Source organism: Eschrichtius robustus, chromosome 13 (assembly GCF_028021215.1).
Source record: "Eschrichtius robustus isolate mEscRob2 chromosome 13, mEscRob2.pri, whole genome shotgun sequence".
NCBI lineage: Eukaryota > Metazoa > Chordata > Mammalia > Artiodactyla > Eschrichtiidae > Eschrichtius > Eschrichtius robustus.
Window position 1 is genome coordinate 55,470,983 of NC_090836.1, and position 15,397 is coordinate 55,486,379.

The window sequence follows — 15,397 nt, forward strand, 5'->3', positions numbered from 1 at the left end:
ACCTTTTAACCTCCTTGAACTTTACTCTCCTCCTCTCAAAATGGACACAATATAAATTTACCTCTAGTCAATTGTGGTCGGTTTACACATTTCTGGAGACTAATATCAATGCTAAGCCCAGGACACTTTTAACTGCCTATACCATGCCCTTCAAAATCAAGTCAGAGCTCTGCCTGAGAGTTCTCAAGCTCTAAAATCAATCCTTTGTGCAGAGTTGAAAAAGTCAACAGATAACCAAGCAGGAGAGGGGAGCATGCTTTTATGTGGCTGTGAGGAAGGAAACCCATTTCAGACAGGTAATTGTAGCAGCTGCTTCGAATGTTACCTTTCAGCTAACCCTCCTTTAGTGAGGCTTGAAATGATTATAGGATCAAAAGGCTCTTCAGTTCCTGAAATCGTGATGCCAAGGGGCCCCCCATAGCGCTTCAGCTCCACGGTGTAAATAATTGCTCCGGAACTTTCTTGCTCATCTGCAATAAATGCCAACGAGTCGTAATTGGTTTCTTCGGAAGAAGCAGAGTAAAAAGACACATATATTCATACATAAAATAAGAAATTCCAAACATCATCATCAAAGCACTGGGTCTCAGAAAATAATTATTTTGGGGAAGTAGCATTTCCTTAGTAGGATATACCATTCTAATACAGGGATGTCGTTCTCATCAGTGTCAGGGAAGGGGTTCTCTGCCTGATGACTTATGTTTTAAACCTGTGAGCGAGCTACCCTGCCGGCACTGCGGGCCCTTTAGACAATGTCCCTGCCTAGCACAGTGCTTGCCCAGCATTTTGTGAGTGTGCCACGAATATCCGTGGACTGAACACACCGCTGAGGAGGCGATATGGGTGGACAGAGTCACGCCGTAAACAAAGAGACTGGGCTCTGCAATTCCTATTTGCAGGCTTTACGAGCAAGCTAACTCTCAGTATAGAAAAGCTGATTTAACTCACGGTTGGAGCAAACTTTAATATATGCATGGTTAAGTGGGGCTTGGAAATCTGGAATCCCTTAGCTATTGTTCCACTGTGTCTTAAAGTGTGAATCTTATTCACAAATACACAGATAGTAAAACAGATGCTTGAATGATTATCTCTCTGCTGTTCTTGAGACTAGGAGCCATGTAAGTTATATTTCAGTAACATATGCCAGGTTGCCACACTCTCGTGAGCTAAGTTTCACCAATTAATGTTCTTATGAAGGAAAACAGTTGTGAGTGTGGTCTGCCTGAAGCATTGGCTTGAAAGATGTCATGGGACACCTTGCGCATGGTTGGGTATTTTGACTGCATCAAAGTTGCAAATATGAAGTCTCAGAATTCAAAGGGTTTTATTTGCTTATGACATGCTGAAAGTTCTTGAGCATTTCTTGCTTTATTCCTTGGGCCTGGGAGCTGTGAGTGGTTAAGGAGTTGTTCTTTGCTGTACCTAAGGATACAATGAAATGGTCCAGTAGATGCTTGAACAAAACAGTCAGCTTTTATAGTCAGGCTGTATCCTGGAGAAGCATTAATACAGTCACATTTCTGCAATGAGCAGCTGTTCATTTATGATATGACGCCCTAAACTAAGGAGGAATAGAAAAGCTTGAATTAACAATTCAATTATCTGTGTGTGCGGTGAAGAGTTATGATGAATATAAAATGAAATGTCTATAGAGAAATGTAGGAAGCGATGTGTCCTTTCCTGCCAGCACTTACTTCACTTCTGGCCACAGATTGGGAGCTCTGGGACGTACCCATTGCCTCCACTCCCTCAGTGGAGGAAGAAGAGACTCCGTACATAGAGAATAAAGACCATCTACCACACACTGGAATGCTTAAATCAACATCCTAGGGCATAAACATCTTCCACATTAGACTCAAATTTATACTGGCAGCTGAGAATCCTCCACATCAAGGCTTCAACGGCTCTGTTTCATGGTTTACACACTTCATCCAGGGTTCTACTTTAGTTGTGGCCCACAGGCTGGTGATGGGCTGCCAAGCAGCTGCTGAGAGAAGCACCGGGATGGAGAGTAACCAAAAATGGAGGGACAGTCAAAAGTCTAACTTTTTCTACACTGTGATATATCATCACCTGTCAGAGCTGGTTTCGACATAAATGAATAGGGTATTACTGGATAGATTACACGTATTTTGCAGTCTGTGCCACCAACTATATTCTGCATAAAATTCTAGGTGAGTCATTTGATTAGTAAACCTTGATATAGTTAAGTGTTAGTTACCGCTGGGCAATCTGCTGGCCATTCAGCGTGGGTGTGTGTGCCAGTGGGAAGACCCTGCCCTTTTATTGCCCTTCCCCCTTACAGGGCAAGTGCGAGCACTGCCTTGTCAATAGGCACCAAGCATTCTGGATGTGGCCATCAGCTCTTTATGGGAGTTGTGGGAAATGGTAGTTACCAAGTACATGGAACCCAGCTGCCCAGAACCCAGGAACCTGTGGGAAGCTTCAGGTGACACTTTAGTCGAGATGAAAACAACCACTGGCCCATAGGAAGGTGAGCTGGGGTGCAGTCCCATTCACCAGGAGAAAGGGGAGAAACTGGTTCCAGCTAGCTCATTCTTCAGGTAACCCAGAGTGAGTGCCCTGTGTTATTTCTGGACAGTTTTGCAACTTGCATCTAAGATGACAAAATAACGCCAGAAATGGAGTAAACTGGTTTAGGATGGTTTCAGGCCACTTTATGTAGGAACATTTTAAATTAGGCTGCTGAGGCATCACAATAACAAAAGGCAATTGTTAGGGACTCAATGAGTTTAAATAGTGGTGAGATGCAAATCAAGAAAACGGCTGTATATTAACGAAGAAGTGATGCTATAGTTAGATTATGACAAAAATGTAGTTGATTTCTGATTCCTTCAACAAAGAACTTGGAAACAAAAACCAGAATGGGTAAATTTAAGAGACATTACAACCAAAAGCAATGAATACTTCTTTTTGGATCCTAATTCAAACCAACTGTTTTTTAAAAACCTGTCTATCTACCCATGTATATGAAAATCAGGGAGATGGGAACATTGAGTACATATTTGAGGAGATTAAGAATTATTGCTAATATTTTGGGGCTTTCCTGGTGGCACAGTTAAGAATCTGCCTGCCAATGCAGGGGACACGGATTTGAGCCCTGGTCCAGGAAGATCCCACATGCTGCAGAGCAACTAGGCCCATGCGCCACAACTACTGAGCCTGCGCTCTAGAGCCCGTGAGCCACAACTACTGAAGCCCATGTACCTAGAGCCTGTGCTCCGCAACAAGAGAAGCCACCGCAATGAGAAGCCCGCGCACAGCAACGAAAACCCAACGCAGCCAAAAATAAATAAAGAAACAAATAAGTAAATAAATTTAAAAAAAAGAATTATTGCTAATATTTAAAATTGTGACGATATTTAGTTATGTATTTTAGAAGTCTCTTATAAGAGTATTGTTTAGGGATACATTAATAATGTTTGCAAGATGCAATGATATGATGTCTGGAATTTCTTCAGAATAATTCAGTGTGTGGGTGGGGTGCCGAAATTAGTGTGGGAGTAGATCTGAAGCAAGACTGATTCTAAGTTGCTAACTGTTGATGCTAGGTGATGTAGGCTGGTTCATTACACCATCTTTCTCTATTTTTAAATATATTTTCATAGTAATTTTTTAAAAAGAAAAAATATTAATTCCCTTAGAAAACCCTTTGTGGATGCCTTGAGTAAAGAGACATTTAATTAGTTTGGCTTCCTTACTCTCTTAGCTGATGATGGCTGCCTGTACACTGTCTCGTCCAGACCCTATGACCCATCTGCCCACCAGGCAGGCTTCCCAGAGCATCCTACTGCCATGTGCTCTTGAGGAGGCCCCATCTCAGCTCTGCCCAGTTGTTCACAGCAATGGTCTCTTCCTAAATTGTTTTCCTACTTCGGATCCAGACTTTGTCCCTCTCTCCCACATCTATTTTCACCAGTCCTGCCAACACTGAATTCCCTCTCTTTTCTTCCCAGAATATTCTGAAAGCATAAATCTGAATACGTTACTCTCTTCCTTGAAGCTTTCCGTTAGGTCCCAGATTTCTGAAGAATAAAGCGCAACCCCTTGGCATGAACAGGGCTGGAGCCTCTGTCTTCCACCATCTTTTCCATCCCAATCCAATCTAATTCTCTCCCCACTGAATGACCTGTGGTCCATTTAAAAACACTTTGCACGCATCTTTAACCTGGCACGTGTTACTCCCTGGAAGCAGACGTCTTTCCTCCCCCGGAGAATTTCTCCTCTTACTTTAGAACTTGGCTCAGATGTCTTATATTTCTGGAAGCCTTCCTGGCTCCTCAGCTGAGACTATAGACCTTTCCTATGAGATCCTACAGCTCCTGTGTATTTTTCTAGTGTTTCTCAACTTCTTTTTAAAAAAAATATTGCCTCCTCTCCTCCCATCAAGGAGAAAAATTAAATTTAAATTCTCCCTAATGAGAGAAATTAAATACGAGGGAATAAGAGTCAGTCGGGTAGGGTTGAGCTTTGGAGGGTCACAAACTACTGTAACGTAATATCTAAGATTCTTTGCTCCCTGAGAACCAAATTTTATTTTTTTTTAATTGAAGTGGAGTTGATTTACAATGTTGTGTTAGTTTCAGGTGTACAGCAAAGTGATTCAGTTATACATACATATGTATCTATTTTTTTCAGATTCTTTTCCCTTATACCTGAGAACCAATTTTTGCCCCCATCGGGAATGCATGGTCTACTATATGCTTTTCGCTCTATGTGTCTCCTTAATTAGAACAGGATCACCTTGAAAATTAACATTTTTTATATTCACATGCCCAGAGCCTAGAACTATGCCTGGCACCAAGGAGACTCCAGTAAATGCCTAAACAAATGAGCGAAAGGACAAATGCCTATTAGCAGGCAGTCACTGGTTCCTAGCTTTGTGAGTCACCCTTCCGGCTATTCCAAGGTCTAGATTCCTTCTCCAAGGTGACGCAGACCCAATCAGGCTCATTCAGAGAGTGAGAATAAAGCCTCGGCTGCCTGAGTTAGCTGCAGGCTGCACTTCCAAATCCATCTGCCTTCTCGGGCGTCGGCCCAACTGGCAGCTGTAACGCCCTGCAGCTTGGGAGGAAAGTGATAACTGCCATTTACGCTCAGACCGTTTTGGAGGTGGAAGCACTCCAAGATGCTCTCTCCTTGGGGCTGGTCCAGCTTGGAAAGGAGCAACTGGAGTGTTGAAGCAGAACAGAAACTTTCTGAGAAGGAAGAACGCAGGATCACCAGGAAGTTGCAAAGTGAGCCTAAACAGATCTTAGTGATATTATAAACAGCTTCTATATCACAACAGAAGGTTTACCGCTATTAGCAAAAGAGATGAAAGGGGGCCAGCCAACTTGTTTGTTCTGCTCAGCTCTAGTTAAGGAAATTAATGGGATCACGGAACAGATGCAAAATTGCAGCATTACTCATCTGCAATGTTATTTTCAGGCTTCTTGAGTGCCGCCTGTTTAACAAAATGAACGCTATCTGGCTTGAATCCATAACGGCAGCTGGATTTGGGAGGTTTGGATTTGGGAGAGGGTCTTTGGAATGCATAAATGTACAGGTCAATCAAAGTTCACTTCAACTAAAAGTGATGGAATTCATTCCACAGAGTATGGCTACATTTCTTGGAGGTGGACAGACCTGAGAAAACGAACCATTTAGAACAATACTCTCTATGACTGCCTTACTGTTGTGCCAGTAAGGCCAACCTTACTGGCCTTACCAAAGTCATGTTCCAAGGAGTTGTTGAGTGTTTAAGAGTAGAATTTGAATTTCCTTATGTAAGCGATCATTTATAAGTCTCCAAATTAGGTTGCCTTGTGACAGTGTTTCTTCGAGTGTAGTTCAGGGATGAGAAATTTTAGCAGTATCTGAGAACTTGTCAGAAATACCAATTCTCAGCTCTACCCCAGACCCGTAGGAATCTGAAACTCTGGAGGAAGGGCCCAGTCACCAGTGTTTTAACAAGCCCTCTGGGTGACTGTGATGCTGACTAGAGTTTGAAAATCATTACTACTTTGAGATAAAGCAGAAAAAAGGGAAGAGTACTTTAAAAAAAAAAAAATCTATCAGAGTTTCTTCTTGCAGCCAGACTCTTGTCAAAACAACCCCTACCACTGCTCTTCGCATAGCCAGGATCATTCTTGGTTGCTTTGATGGGGCATTTCTGCTACTTCAACCTAGATTTGAGGGGAAAAAATCTGCTGCAAATTACTTAGCCGGCTTAACACTGATGAAGTGAAAAAAAAAAAAAAAAAATGAAAGCCCAAATCTTTGAAGGGCAGATTTAACTGGTACTAATAAGGCTATATTTGCGTAAGACTCTATCTGAAATTGTGAAAAGGTAATTTGCTTCAGATGGGACAAGTTGCAGCCTGGAAATGTTTCTCGACACAGATTAGAGCCGGTGAAGGGAAAATACTGAATTTTTAGTCTCTACAAACATGCTATGTATTAGAAGTGAGGTGCTCTAAATCAAGAGAGAGGTCATTAGCGTCTGTATATTTGACTGGCACAAAGGCAGTGATACAAAGCGGACCCTTAGAAATTATTTGGGACAGATTTGGAAGCTTCCATGTATTTCTTCCCACAATTCCCCCAAATTCTCTCCTTTGCTTCAGGGTTCTTTCTCAGATCTCCAAACTCTCCCCTCTTCAGCTACATTGGATCTAGATGCAGTCAAGGCAATAGATCTTATTTCAAGCAATAGATCTTATTTGCATCTCTGAGGGCCTGGGGATTAGGTAACCATCAGGGTTCTAGAGGCTTGGACCCAGACAAGCACCGATTGGCTCTACTTGATTTATGTTCCCGTGGTAATGAAAGATGACAGATGTAAAACCTCCTCTAGAGAGAATGGCCACTGAATATGGGGGGGGGGGTTCCCTACAATCCCAGGTGTTCCAAAAGATTTGGCCATAGTAAAATAAAGCTAAAATTAATTTTAAAAGCATCCTAATAATGGCTGTTGATAGTCTGCATTCACTGGGCCTTACTTGGTGCCATTCATTATCGCTGAGTGCTTAAATATCAATATATTGCCTCCTTTGATCCTTAAAACTGCCATGTGCAGGACGCATTCAGTGGACATTGTGGATGAGGACACTGGTGCCCAGAGAAGCTAATTTCCCCAAGTTTCCCAGCTTGTCAGTTTTGAAGTCAGTCTAGTGTTCTTAGTCATTTTATTTTACTGCTTCCCCCAGCCAGCGCTAGAAACAGAGTCAATGCAGACTCTCTTGGATGCCTCTTCATTACTTCAGTAAGTGACTGCAACCAGTGATCACAGACCAAATACCCTGGCCTCGTTCCCCTGCTTTTTGTCTTTTAATGGCTCCTCATTGGCTTCTGGGGTAAAGTTCAAATTTTTTAACATAGTTAGAAGGACCATAATGATCTGGCTTCAGTGTATCCATCTATTCACCCACTACTGAGTCCTTACACAAACTTTTTGCTTCAGCTATATCTGCTACTAGGATGTGCCACTCTCTCTGACTTCCTGTGGCTCATACTCTTCCTCTGGTTAATTTTAACAACGCCTCCCAAATACTTTCAAGACCAAGGCTGTTAGAAGCATTTCCTTGAGCTCCCCAGTCTCAAATGGGTGCCTTCACGTTCTCTTAACGTTTTGTGCACACACCTAGAACATTCATCATACTGTTGATTATTTTCTTCCGTTTCTGCTATAACATGGTGACTGATTTAAGGGCAGAGATTGTGTCCTTTTTAATCTAAGAACTGGCAGTCCCTAGTACCTTATGGACACTAAATAAATGCTGATGGCATGACTGAATGAAAAACAAAGACTTTAACAACGTTTGAGAATAGTTCTACCATCTCCTTTAAAGTACAAGGCAGAGCAATAAAATTATTGCAGCTGGAAGACAGGCTTACATTTTGAAGCAACATCTGTTAAACTCAACTGCAGTATTACTAGCTTAGGAAACCAAGTTATTATATCAAGTATGGTTATAACCTTTCTGTAACTCATCAGAGAACCAAGGATGGAGAGGAGCAGACACTTAAGGAAAGAACTGGAAGACTCCTGAAGTCCAGAAAGTCCAATATTAGTATAAGCAATATTTTAGGGAGTGAAGAATATATATTGAGTATTACCATTCTAAAATAGAGCGACAAAGGATGGCAACAATTTAAATCACCAGCTTAATTTCAGATTAAGCAAGGTATCAAACTTCCAAAATCAGTGACCGTTGTCGTGAATAATGCTTATTTCCTACTCATTTATATCTTGACCAAGGATCAGAACGAATGTGGGAAAAGGCGTTTCAGGATGTAATAATAATAAAAATAGTTCCCAGTTATTGAATACCGATTGTGCCAGGAAATCTCTCTCTCAACAAGCTATGACAGCTCCCCGAGGTGGGTATTATTTTGTGCACATTACTGAAAATGGAACTGAATCTCAGGCAGGTTAAGTATCTTGCCCAAACTGACGCAGCTCAAATGTGGTAGAGCTGGATTTAAAAGTGTGTGCTCTTTATGTCTACATAGTTGGCCTTGAACTGGTCTATACCCAGGTTTGACATTTTGAATAATCCCTTCCCCTTGCTTTGCTCTGAATAAAAAAGGATTCAGTTACTCAAATTATACTTATATTCTCATGGGGGAAGAGGATACAGAAACACTCAAATTCTTCCAAATCGATGATCAGATGATAATTTTCAAATAATGGTCTGTTATAAAAATGTGTAGCTAAGTGGGTGTATATTTTAGTATGACAACTTGAGAAAATCTGGTTTGGGTAAATATGTCTCCTGCACCTATATTTACAGTCTTATTTTGGGTAGGTGCATGGTTTTCAATGGAAGGATTTAGGATTTTAAAAATTGGACCTCTTAAAATTAGGAAAAAAAAAAAACCTAACAAGCATGATCATTACCATAGTCTTAGGCATAGGGATTGTAGGGGGAAGGGTCTAAAGGGGAAGAATGAGCCAAAGGAAAGAAGCAACTGAAAGTAAGATCTGGCTCTCCAAGTGCTCAGTTGTTGTTTCTGAAACTCCTCCCAGCGTGTCTGCACAGCCTGGCTTTGGCATTGGGAACATCGCCAATCACAAGCACCATACATATTCATCTCTGGCTTGGCTCCTCCACTCTGCAAGGAAGGTAGCTGAGATCTGCTTAGCTTGGCAAATCATGCAAAATGGGTTTCTCCACAGGGCTTTGCCTCTTCACTAGGACAGAACCCAGTCTGCTGCTGGAGGCTTTATCCTTCTTTTTAAATAAATCCCCCAAAGAAAATGCCATTGAGGCATGCTTGTTAGGAGAGAAATGCAAATGTTGGTGTGGAAAATCAGTTGCTTGGGAAATAACTAGTAGAAATCTATGCATATTTTCAAACATTCATTATAAAATATACTTGGATGTAATCATCTTTACCAGCTGTACTGATGGATGTAACTACCAACTTGTTCTGACTTTGAATAGGAATCATAAACACAAGGCGTGACATGACCACGAACTCTGGATCTAGAGGATTAGATCCCAGGAGATTCCAGGACATTGACAACTGCTCATTATTGGTTGGGATGAAACTGTATTCAGTAGAAACTCTCTTAACCAATCTCCCTTTAACCAATTTACTGGATTAATTGTGACTCTCCATCCTCTTTGTAAAATATACTGACCAATGCCACTGAATGTTCCAGAATAATAGGTTTCCCTCTGTAGTACCCCGTGTACCTCTGTTCCTGCTACCAATTGAGTCAAAAGCTTAAAAGTTTAGAGTCAATTATGATTATTCCCAATCCTGTTTATGCCAGTTTTACTTGTTATTGTAACTAATAATTTAATATATCTTACATAACGCATGAAATATGAGTTTATTGGATCTATGAAAAAATCAAATGCTTTGGAAAGATTCAATAAGGGGCATTATTAGGCAAAAATCAACAGTTAATTACATAGAGGAAAAACTTGAAAACGTTGGGGAAATAAAAATCTAGATGGAGTAAGCATTCAGATTGCTTTAAATTCTTTAAATTCTCACTGCATTAAAGCAAAACAACACACAAAAACCAAACCTGGAAATCATAAACTGTATATTATGGGTATGACTTAGGCAAACAAGTCAAAAGACTTGTAATTACAATCAGCAGAAAGTGTTGGCTTCATCCATAAGATTGGTAAATTTTTAAATTAAATGTTTATGTTATAGATATATGTCACTTTCTATAAATCCCCACATTAGTTTACTCTTTCAGTTCATGAACTTTTTTCAATTAGCTTGGGTTCTTATCAAAATCAGATAAAAGGGTGTCTGCTGCGGGGCTACTCAGATTGCTGGGTCTTGGCCCAGCATCACGATGAAGTTTGCTAGAAATGACAGTCTCAGGCCCCACCTGGGGTGAGCGCTCAGGAACTGTGTTTTAAGGAGCTCTTCAGGTGATTCTGACGGCTTCTCAAGTTTGAGAAGCACCGCTCTCCTGTATTCGCACATTACTGGAAGCACTAACAATGGATACAGCCCTTTTAGAAAGCAACATGGTACAAGACTCATCAGAAATCATAAAAATTCCCTTTTTATTTTGACTCAGTCACCCTACTTTTAGAAATATTTCCTAAGGAAATAATTCAAAAGAAGAAAAGTTGAATAAAGATATCTACGCATAAAAATATCTGTTACTGTGCCACCTACAGTAATAAAACAACTGGGAGCAATCTAAGTAAGAAGGAAAGAATGGTAAATAAATTACGGGCAGTAAATTAAAATGATAGCTATTAAGGCTTTGTAAAATGGTAACATGTTTATAAAGCTAAGGAAAAAAGAGAACACGTACTGTGGTTATAATTACATAATATAATATCAACTAGTAAATGACCAGTTCTATTGTATTAGGGTGGTATCAGGTGATGATTTAGTTTTCATCTTTTATTTATTTATTTGGCTGCGTTGGGTCTTCGTTGCTCTGCACGAGCTTTCTCTAGTTGCAACGAGTGGGGGCTACGCTTTGTTGTGGTGTGCGGGCTTCTCATTGCGGTGGCTTCTCTTTGTTCTGGAGCACAGGCTCCAGGCACATGGGCTGCAGTAGTTGTGGCACGCAGGCTCAGTAGTTGTGGCACACGGGCTTAGTTGCTCCGCGGCATATGGGATCTTCCTGGACCAGGGCTTGAACCCGTGTCCCCTGCATTGGCAGGCGGATTCTTAACCACTGTGCCACCAGGGAAGTCCCTAGTTTTCATCTTTAAAGTTATTTTAATATAGCTATAATGTTTATATAATGAAAATATCTTAATTATATCATCTAAAAGCATCATTATTTAAAATTCATACTACACTCTCAACGCCCAATTTAAAGACCCTCTTAACTACAAAAAACACTGCTGCAATGTCACTAGCCAGCTGTTGTATGTAAAACACCAAGATCTAATATCTTTGGTGACAGACGGGCAGTTAGAGAAATCAGTCTTAACTAAGGAGGTTATCAATACCTGAATTATCTTCATCTTTGCGGATTTTCAGCTTCACCAAGTCTTCACACTGCTGGAGGATCTGAACTGCATCTTCCATGGAACAGTTGTCCAGTCTGATGTTATCTATGGCAAGTAATTTATCCCCAAGTTCCAGGGTTCCCGTTCTGATAGTAAAGGCATAGCAAATGCATGATTAATGATGAGCACTTAACCAGGCCATTTAAGAGGCATTTAGCACAAAGCAGCATTATGGTAGTCTTTAGAAGAAATAAGATTCTTCAACTTTTAAAATTGCATTTTATTGACAAATCCCCTTTTTCCAGTCTTAATTTGGATGGCTGCCGTGACATTAAATTGCAGAGTACTAAAAAACATTTTTCTTCTGCTTTCTTCAATTAGACCAGGACAACTATATAAGCATCGCTCAGGAATTCTAAGGTTTCCAGGAAGCGGGGTAATGGGCCCAGGTTTACACAGCCCGGGTGTCCTTATGCTTCTCCAGATTGTTGCACCACTTTTGGTCCTTGGCAGTCCAGATACTCGGAGAGGATACAGGGAGTGAGGCGAGTCAAGGTGGGATGGACTTAGGGGAGGTCTGAGTCCTGGTGTCTCTGCTACTTCCACCTGCACTGGGGAACCCACTATTGCTGCAGTAGGGAGAAAAGGTGAATTGGATGCTACCTATCTGGAAGGTGGCCATTGAGAGTCTAATACTGGTTGTATTCAGGTCTTGAAAGTTTTTAAAGGTCCATGATGAAATGAGAAAAACAATGAGAAGGTATATGTGCTTGCAGGTGCTTCTGTATGTATATGCACACATATCTATAAGGAAGGTTATGTTTTGGTAAGAACCATCCTTTATGCATTATGTCTGTGACCGAGATTGCTAATTGCTTCCCAGAATCCATTCTCCCTTCCTTCTTCTGGGTCATCCCCTAAAGATACACACCCCAGACTCTCTCTGCATCACCCCACCTCCCTTCTATGGCTGGAAAATCACAATGACTGGAGAAACTGGAGAGGACGGCAGAGCTGCTTCTCCAGCCCTGTGTTGCCTGTCTACCTCCCAACTGCTGTATGAGAGACAAACTTCTGTCTTGTTGGATCCACTCCGTTTATGTCTCCTTGTCACAGTATCTGAGCCTATACCTATATATCTAAGTTCATACAATGTCTTTCCTACCTTTTGAGTGTTAAAATATTTCTTTAATGACATGACTGTGATAACGGATGGGATTTTTTAAGTCCTTAACTGGAAAATAAAAAGAAAGTTAACAGTCTTACGTCAATATTCCTAATCACTTAAAAATATTTTTGATCTGTGAAATTGAAAGTTTGAGGCTCCCTGATTTTTGTGGTCTATGAACCAAATAGGATACATAAACACTGTTTAAGGCTCAAGGACCTGGCTTGACTAGGGAGGACATTCTGGCATCTAGCAAGACTCTCCCCTAAGCTATTATCTCCATGTGGGGTGACTCTCATCATTGGGGCCACTTTCAGTTTTTTAGCGGGAAAAATGAAGGATGGAAGATGATCAGTGAAGAAGAGGCTATGTTGGACTCATGAATGACCCTAAAAAACATTTTCATGTGATTGTTGTCTGCACTGGGTGCCGAAATAAACTGACACCGGGGGAGAGCTCTACATAGCCATTGACATTAGGGATGTCAAATATAATCGATTAATTGTGGCTGCCTGGAAAATACTGAGAATACCATGACCTATTAGCAAGGTTGTCTTGGGTGTGGAAGAGGTCATTTCTGCTGTAATTAAGAAATACCTTGGGATGAATCAGTAAATCCATCTTTCTTACCTGTGTGCCACACTGCCTTTCTTGATATCTGATATGACCAGGGGGTCTCCTGGTTTTCTACTGGATGGTGCTGTAATAATGAAGATAGAATAGTCACATCTTTATATCCACGATTCACCCACTACTGTACAGGTCTCACTGTATAGCAACCATTAAGGCAAGTACAGTTTGTATGCAAAGCAAAGAGAATCAGCAAATGAATTTAAAAATGCGCATATTACCCCTTCTTGATATAAAAATATGTTTGTGTTAAAGTACTCATAAACTTGAAAACTAAAGCAAAGTTATTTTAAATCTGCAATTGGAGAAAGCAATTGAAAAGCTGCCCATCTGGATTAAATCTATTTCAATCTGTGATTCTCAAGAGAGGGAGGTGAAGAGTGAAGAGTCCAACAGAAAAGTGTATTAAAAGCAATTAGGGGCTCCCCTTGGTGGTACTTACATGTGATCCCTTCTCCTACCCATTCTTTCACTCCTTACCAGTGAGAAGACACCACTCTTCATGGGATCCTGCCATATTACTCAAGTGTACTGGGTGGGAAAGTGGATGAGAATCACTAATGTAAATTTTTTTTTTTCCCCAGAAGGATATCTTTTGCTAGATAGACTGCAAATATTAAAATTTTGGTCACAAATTCATACCTAGAATGCTCTGAAATCTTCAGAAATCTGACTGATGCTATTTATTTATATTTATATATATATTCATATTTAAACATGTACATGTAACTTTTATTGAGTTTATAGATAAATCTATTATCCTGCACAGTGGTCAGTTTTGGGCTTTATAACTTTTCTTAGGAATATTTCCCTTTGGTGATAATGAAATAATAATAATGAAAAGCCATTACGAATGAGTCTACTTAGACTTAATCCTCAAAATGAACTATAGTTCATATTTAAGTACAAAAATATCACCTTGACCTAGAAAGTTTACATTTAATTTAGGAGTTCGATAATTAAAATGAACATACCAACATTTATAAACAACAATTTGCCTCCAAGAGCAGATGTTTTACCAACCTGAAGCCTGGAGTGATTTCTTTTTAAGGATCATTAAAAGGCGCCTAATGTAAGATTTTATTATAAACAGTCTGATCACCCCATAATAATCATAGAACCATATCATATCCCATAATCCCATTTGAATCCCAGGAAAATGTTTATGCACAAGAACAGATGGTTTAATATCGCAACACATCGTTGAAAGAAAAAGCAAACACATATACCAATACCTTACCCACTGTCTGAGTCAGTCCACAGTAAATGTTAATGGGACTTCATCCAATCATTATTCTTAGCTTCTAGCAAAGAATGCAAGACATTCTGTTCACTATAATTAATTCATAATTTAAACCTCCACTCAATGATTTGATATAATTCCACTAGAGAAATATAAACATCCAGCGGTTTTACTCATATTACATTGCAGAACAGCAAATTGTTCTGGGCACAGGGCACAAAAACAAAAACTTTGTTATGACCAGCAAATACAACTTTCCTAGCATCTGCCAATAACTTTACACAATATTTTTCCAAGCTTTAGTAACCATCACAGAGCACTCAACGTTTCCCTTGGCTTTTAAAAAAATTCATTTTCCATTGAAATGGACTAAAACAAAATAGTATAGGCAACGAAATACATCAAACCCATCTCTGTCATCCTTCTAACAGAGGAAAATAACACTGTGACCTCTGGACAAACCCACACAGCTTTGCAGAGAGGTGTGAAACTTCTAATGGTCTACAGACATGTATGGTGCCCATTTCATGTTTCCTACATTCTTCTCTTTCTCCTTTAATCAAGTCCATACTTGAGGTTTGAAAGGTTCATCAGGGTGGATGCCCATTGGAGTGATGAAGTTGAGCCCAGAAGTGGCTCCAAATCTGCATGAGCTCCTGACACTATCATTACCATGCTTACCAGGCACATTACATGTGGCCACGCCTTTGGGGCTTTGAGGGCTCAGTCATGGTTTGCACACCCTGGCACCATGTTTTATTTTATATTTCTTTAAAAAAATTTTTTTATTGAAGTATAGTTGATTTACAATGTTATGTTAATTTCTGCTGTACAGCAAAGTGACTCAGTTATACATATATATACATTCTTTCTTTATATTCTTTTCCATTATGGATTACC

General features: G+C 40.2%; 1 protein-coding gene across 3 annotated transcripts in view; it reads right to left on the reverse strand.

Annotated features, from left to right (window-relative positions):
* GRIP1 (glutamate receptor interacting protein 1) overlaps nucleotides 1–15,397 on the reverse strand; it is a 454,025-nt gene that overhangs the window by 46,692 nt on the left and 391,936 nt on the right. For all 3 annotated transcript variants that reach the window (XM_068560189.1, XM_068560188.1, XM_068560187.1), the window contains 3 exons: nucleotides 13,255–13,324; nucleotides 11,457–11,602; nucleotides 326–470 (listed from right to left, as the gene is read on the reverse strand). In XM_068560189.1, coding sequence (XP_068416290.1) covers nucleotides 326–470; nucleotides 11,457–11,602; nucleotides 13,255–13,324 — 361 coding nt within the window. The remainder of the gene's footprint in view (nucleotides 1–325; nucleotides 471–11,456; nucleotides 11,603–13,254; nucleotides 13,325–15,397) is intronic.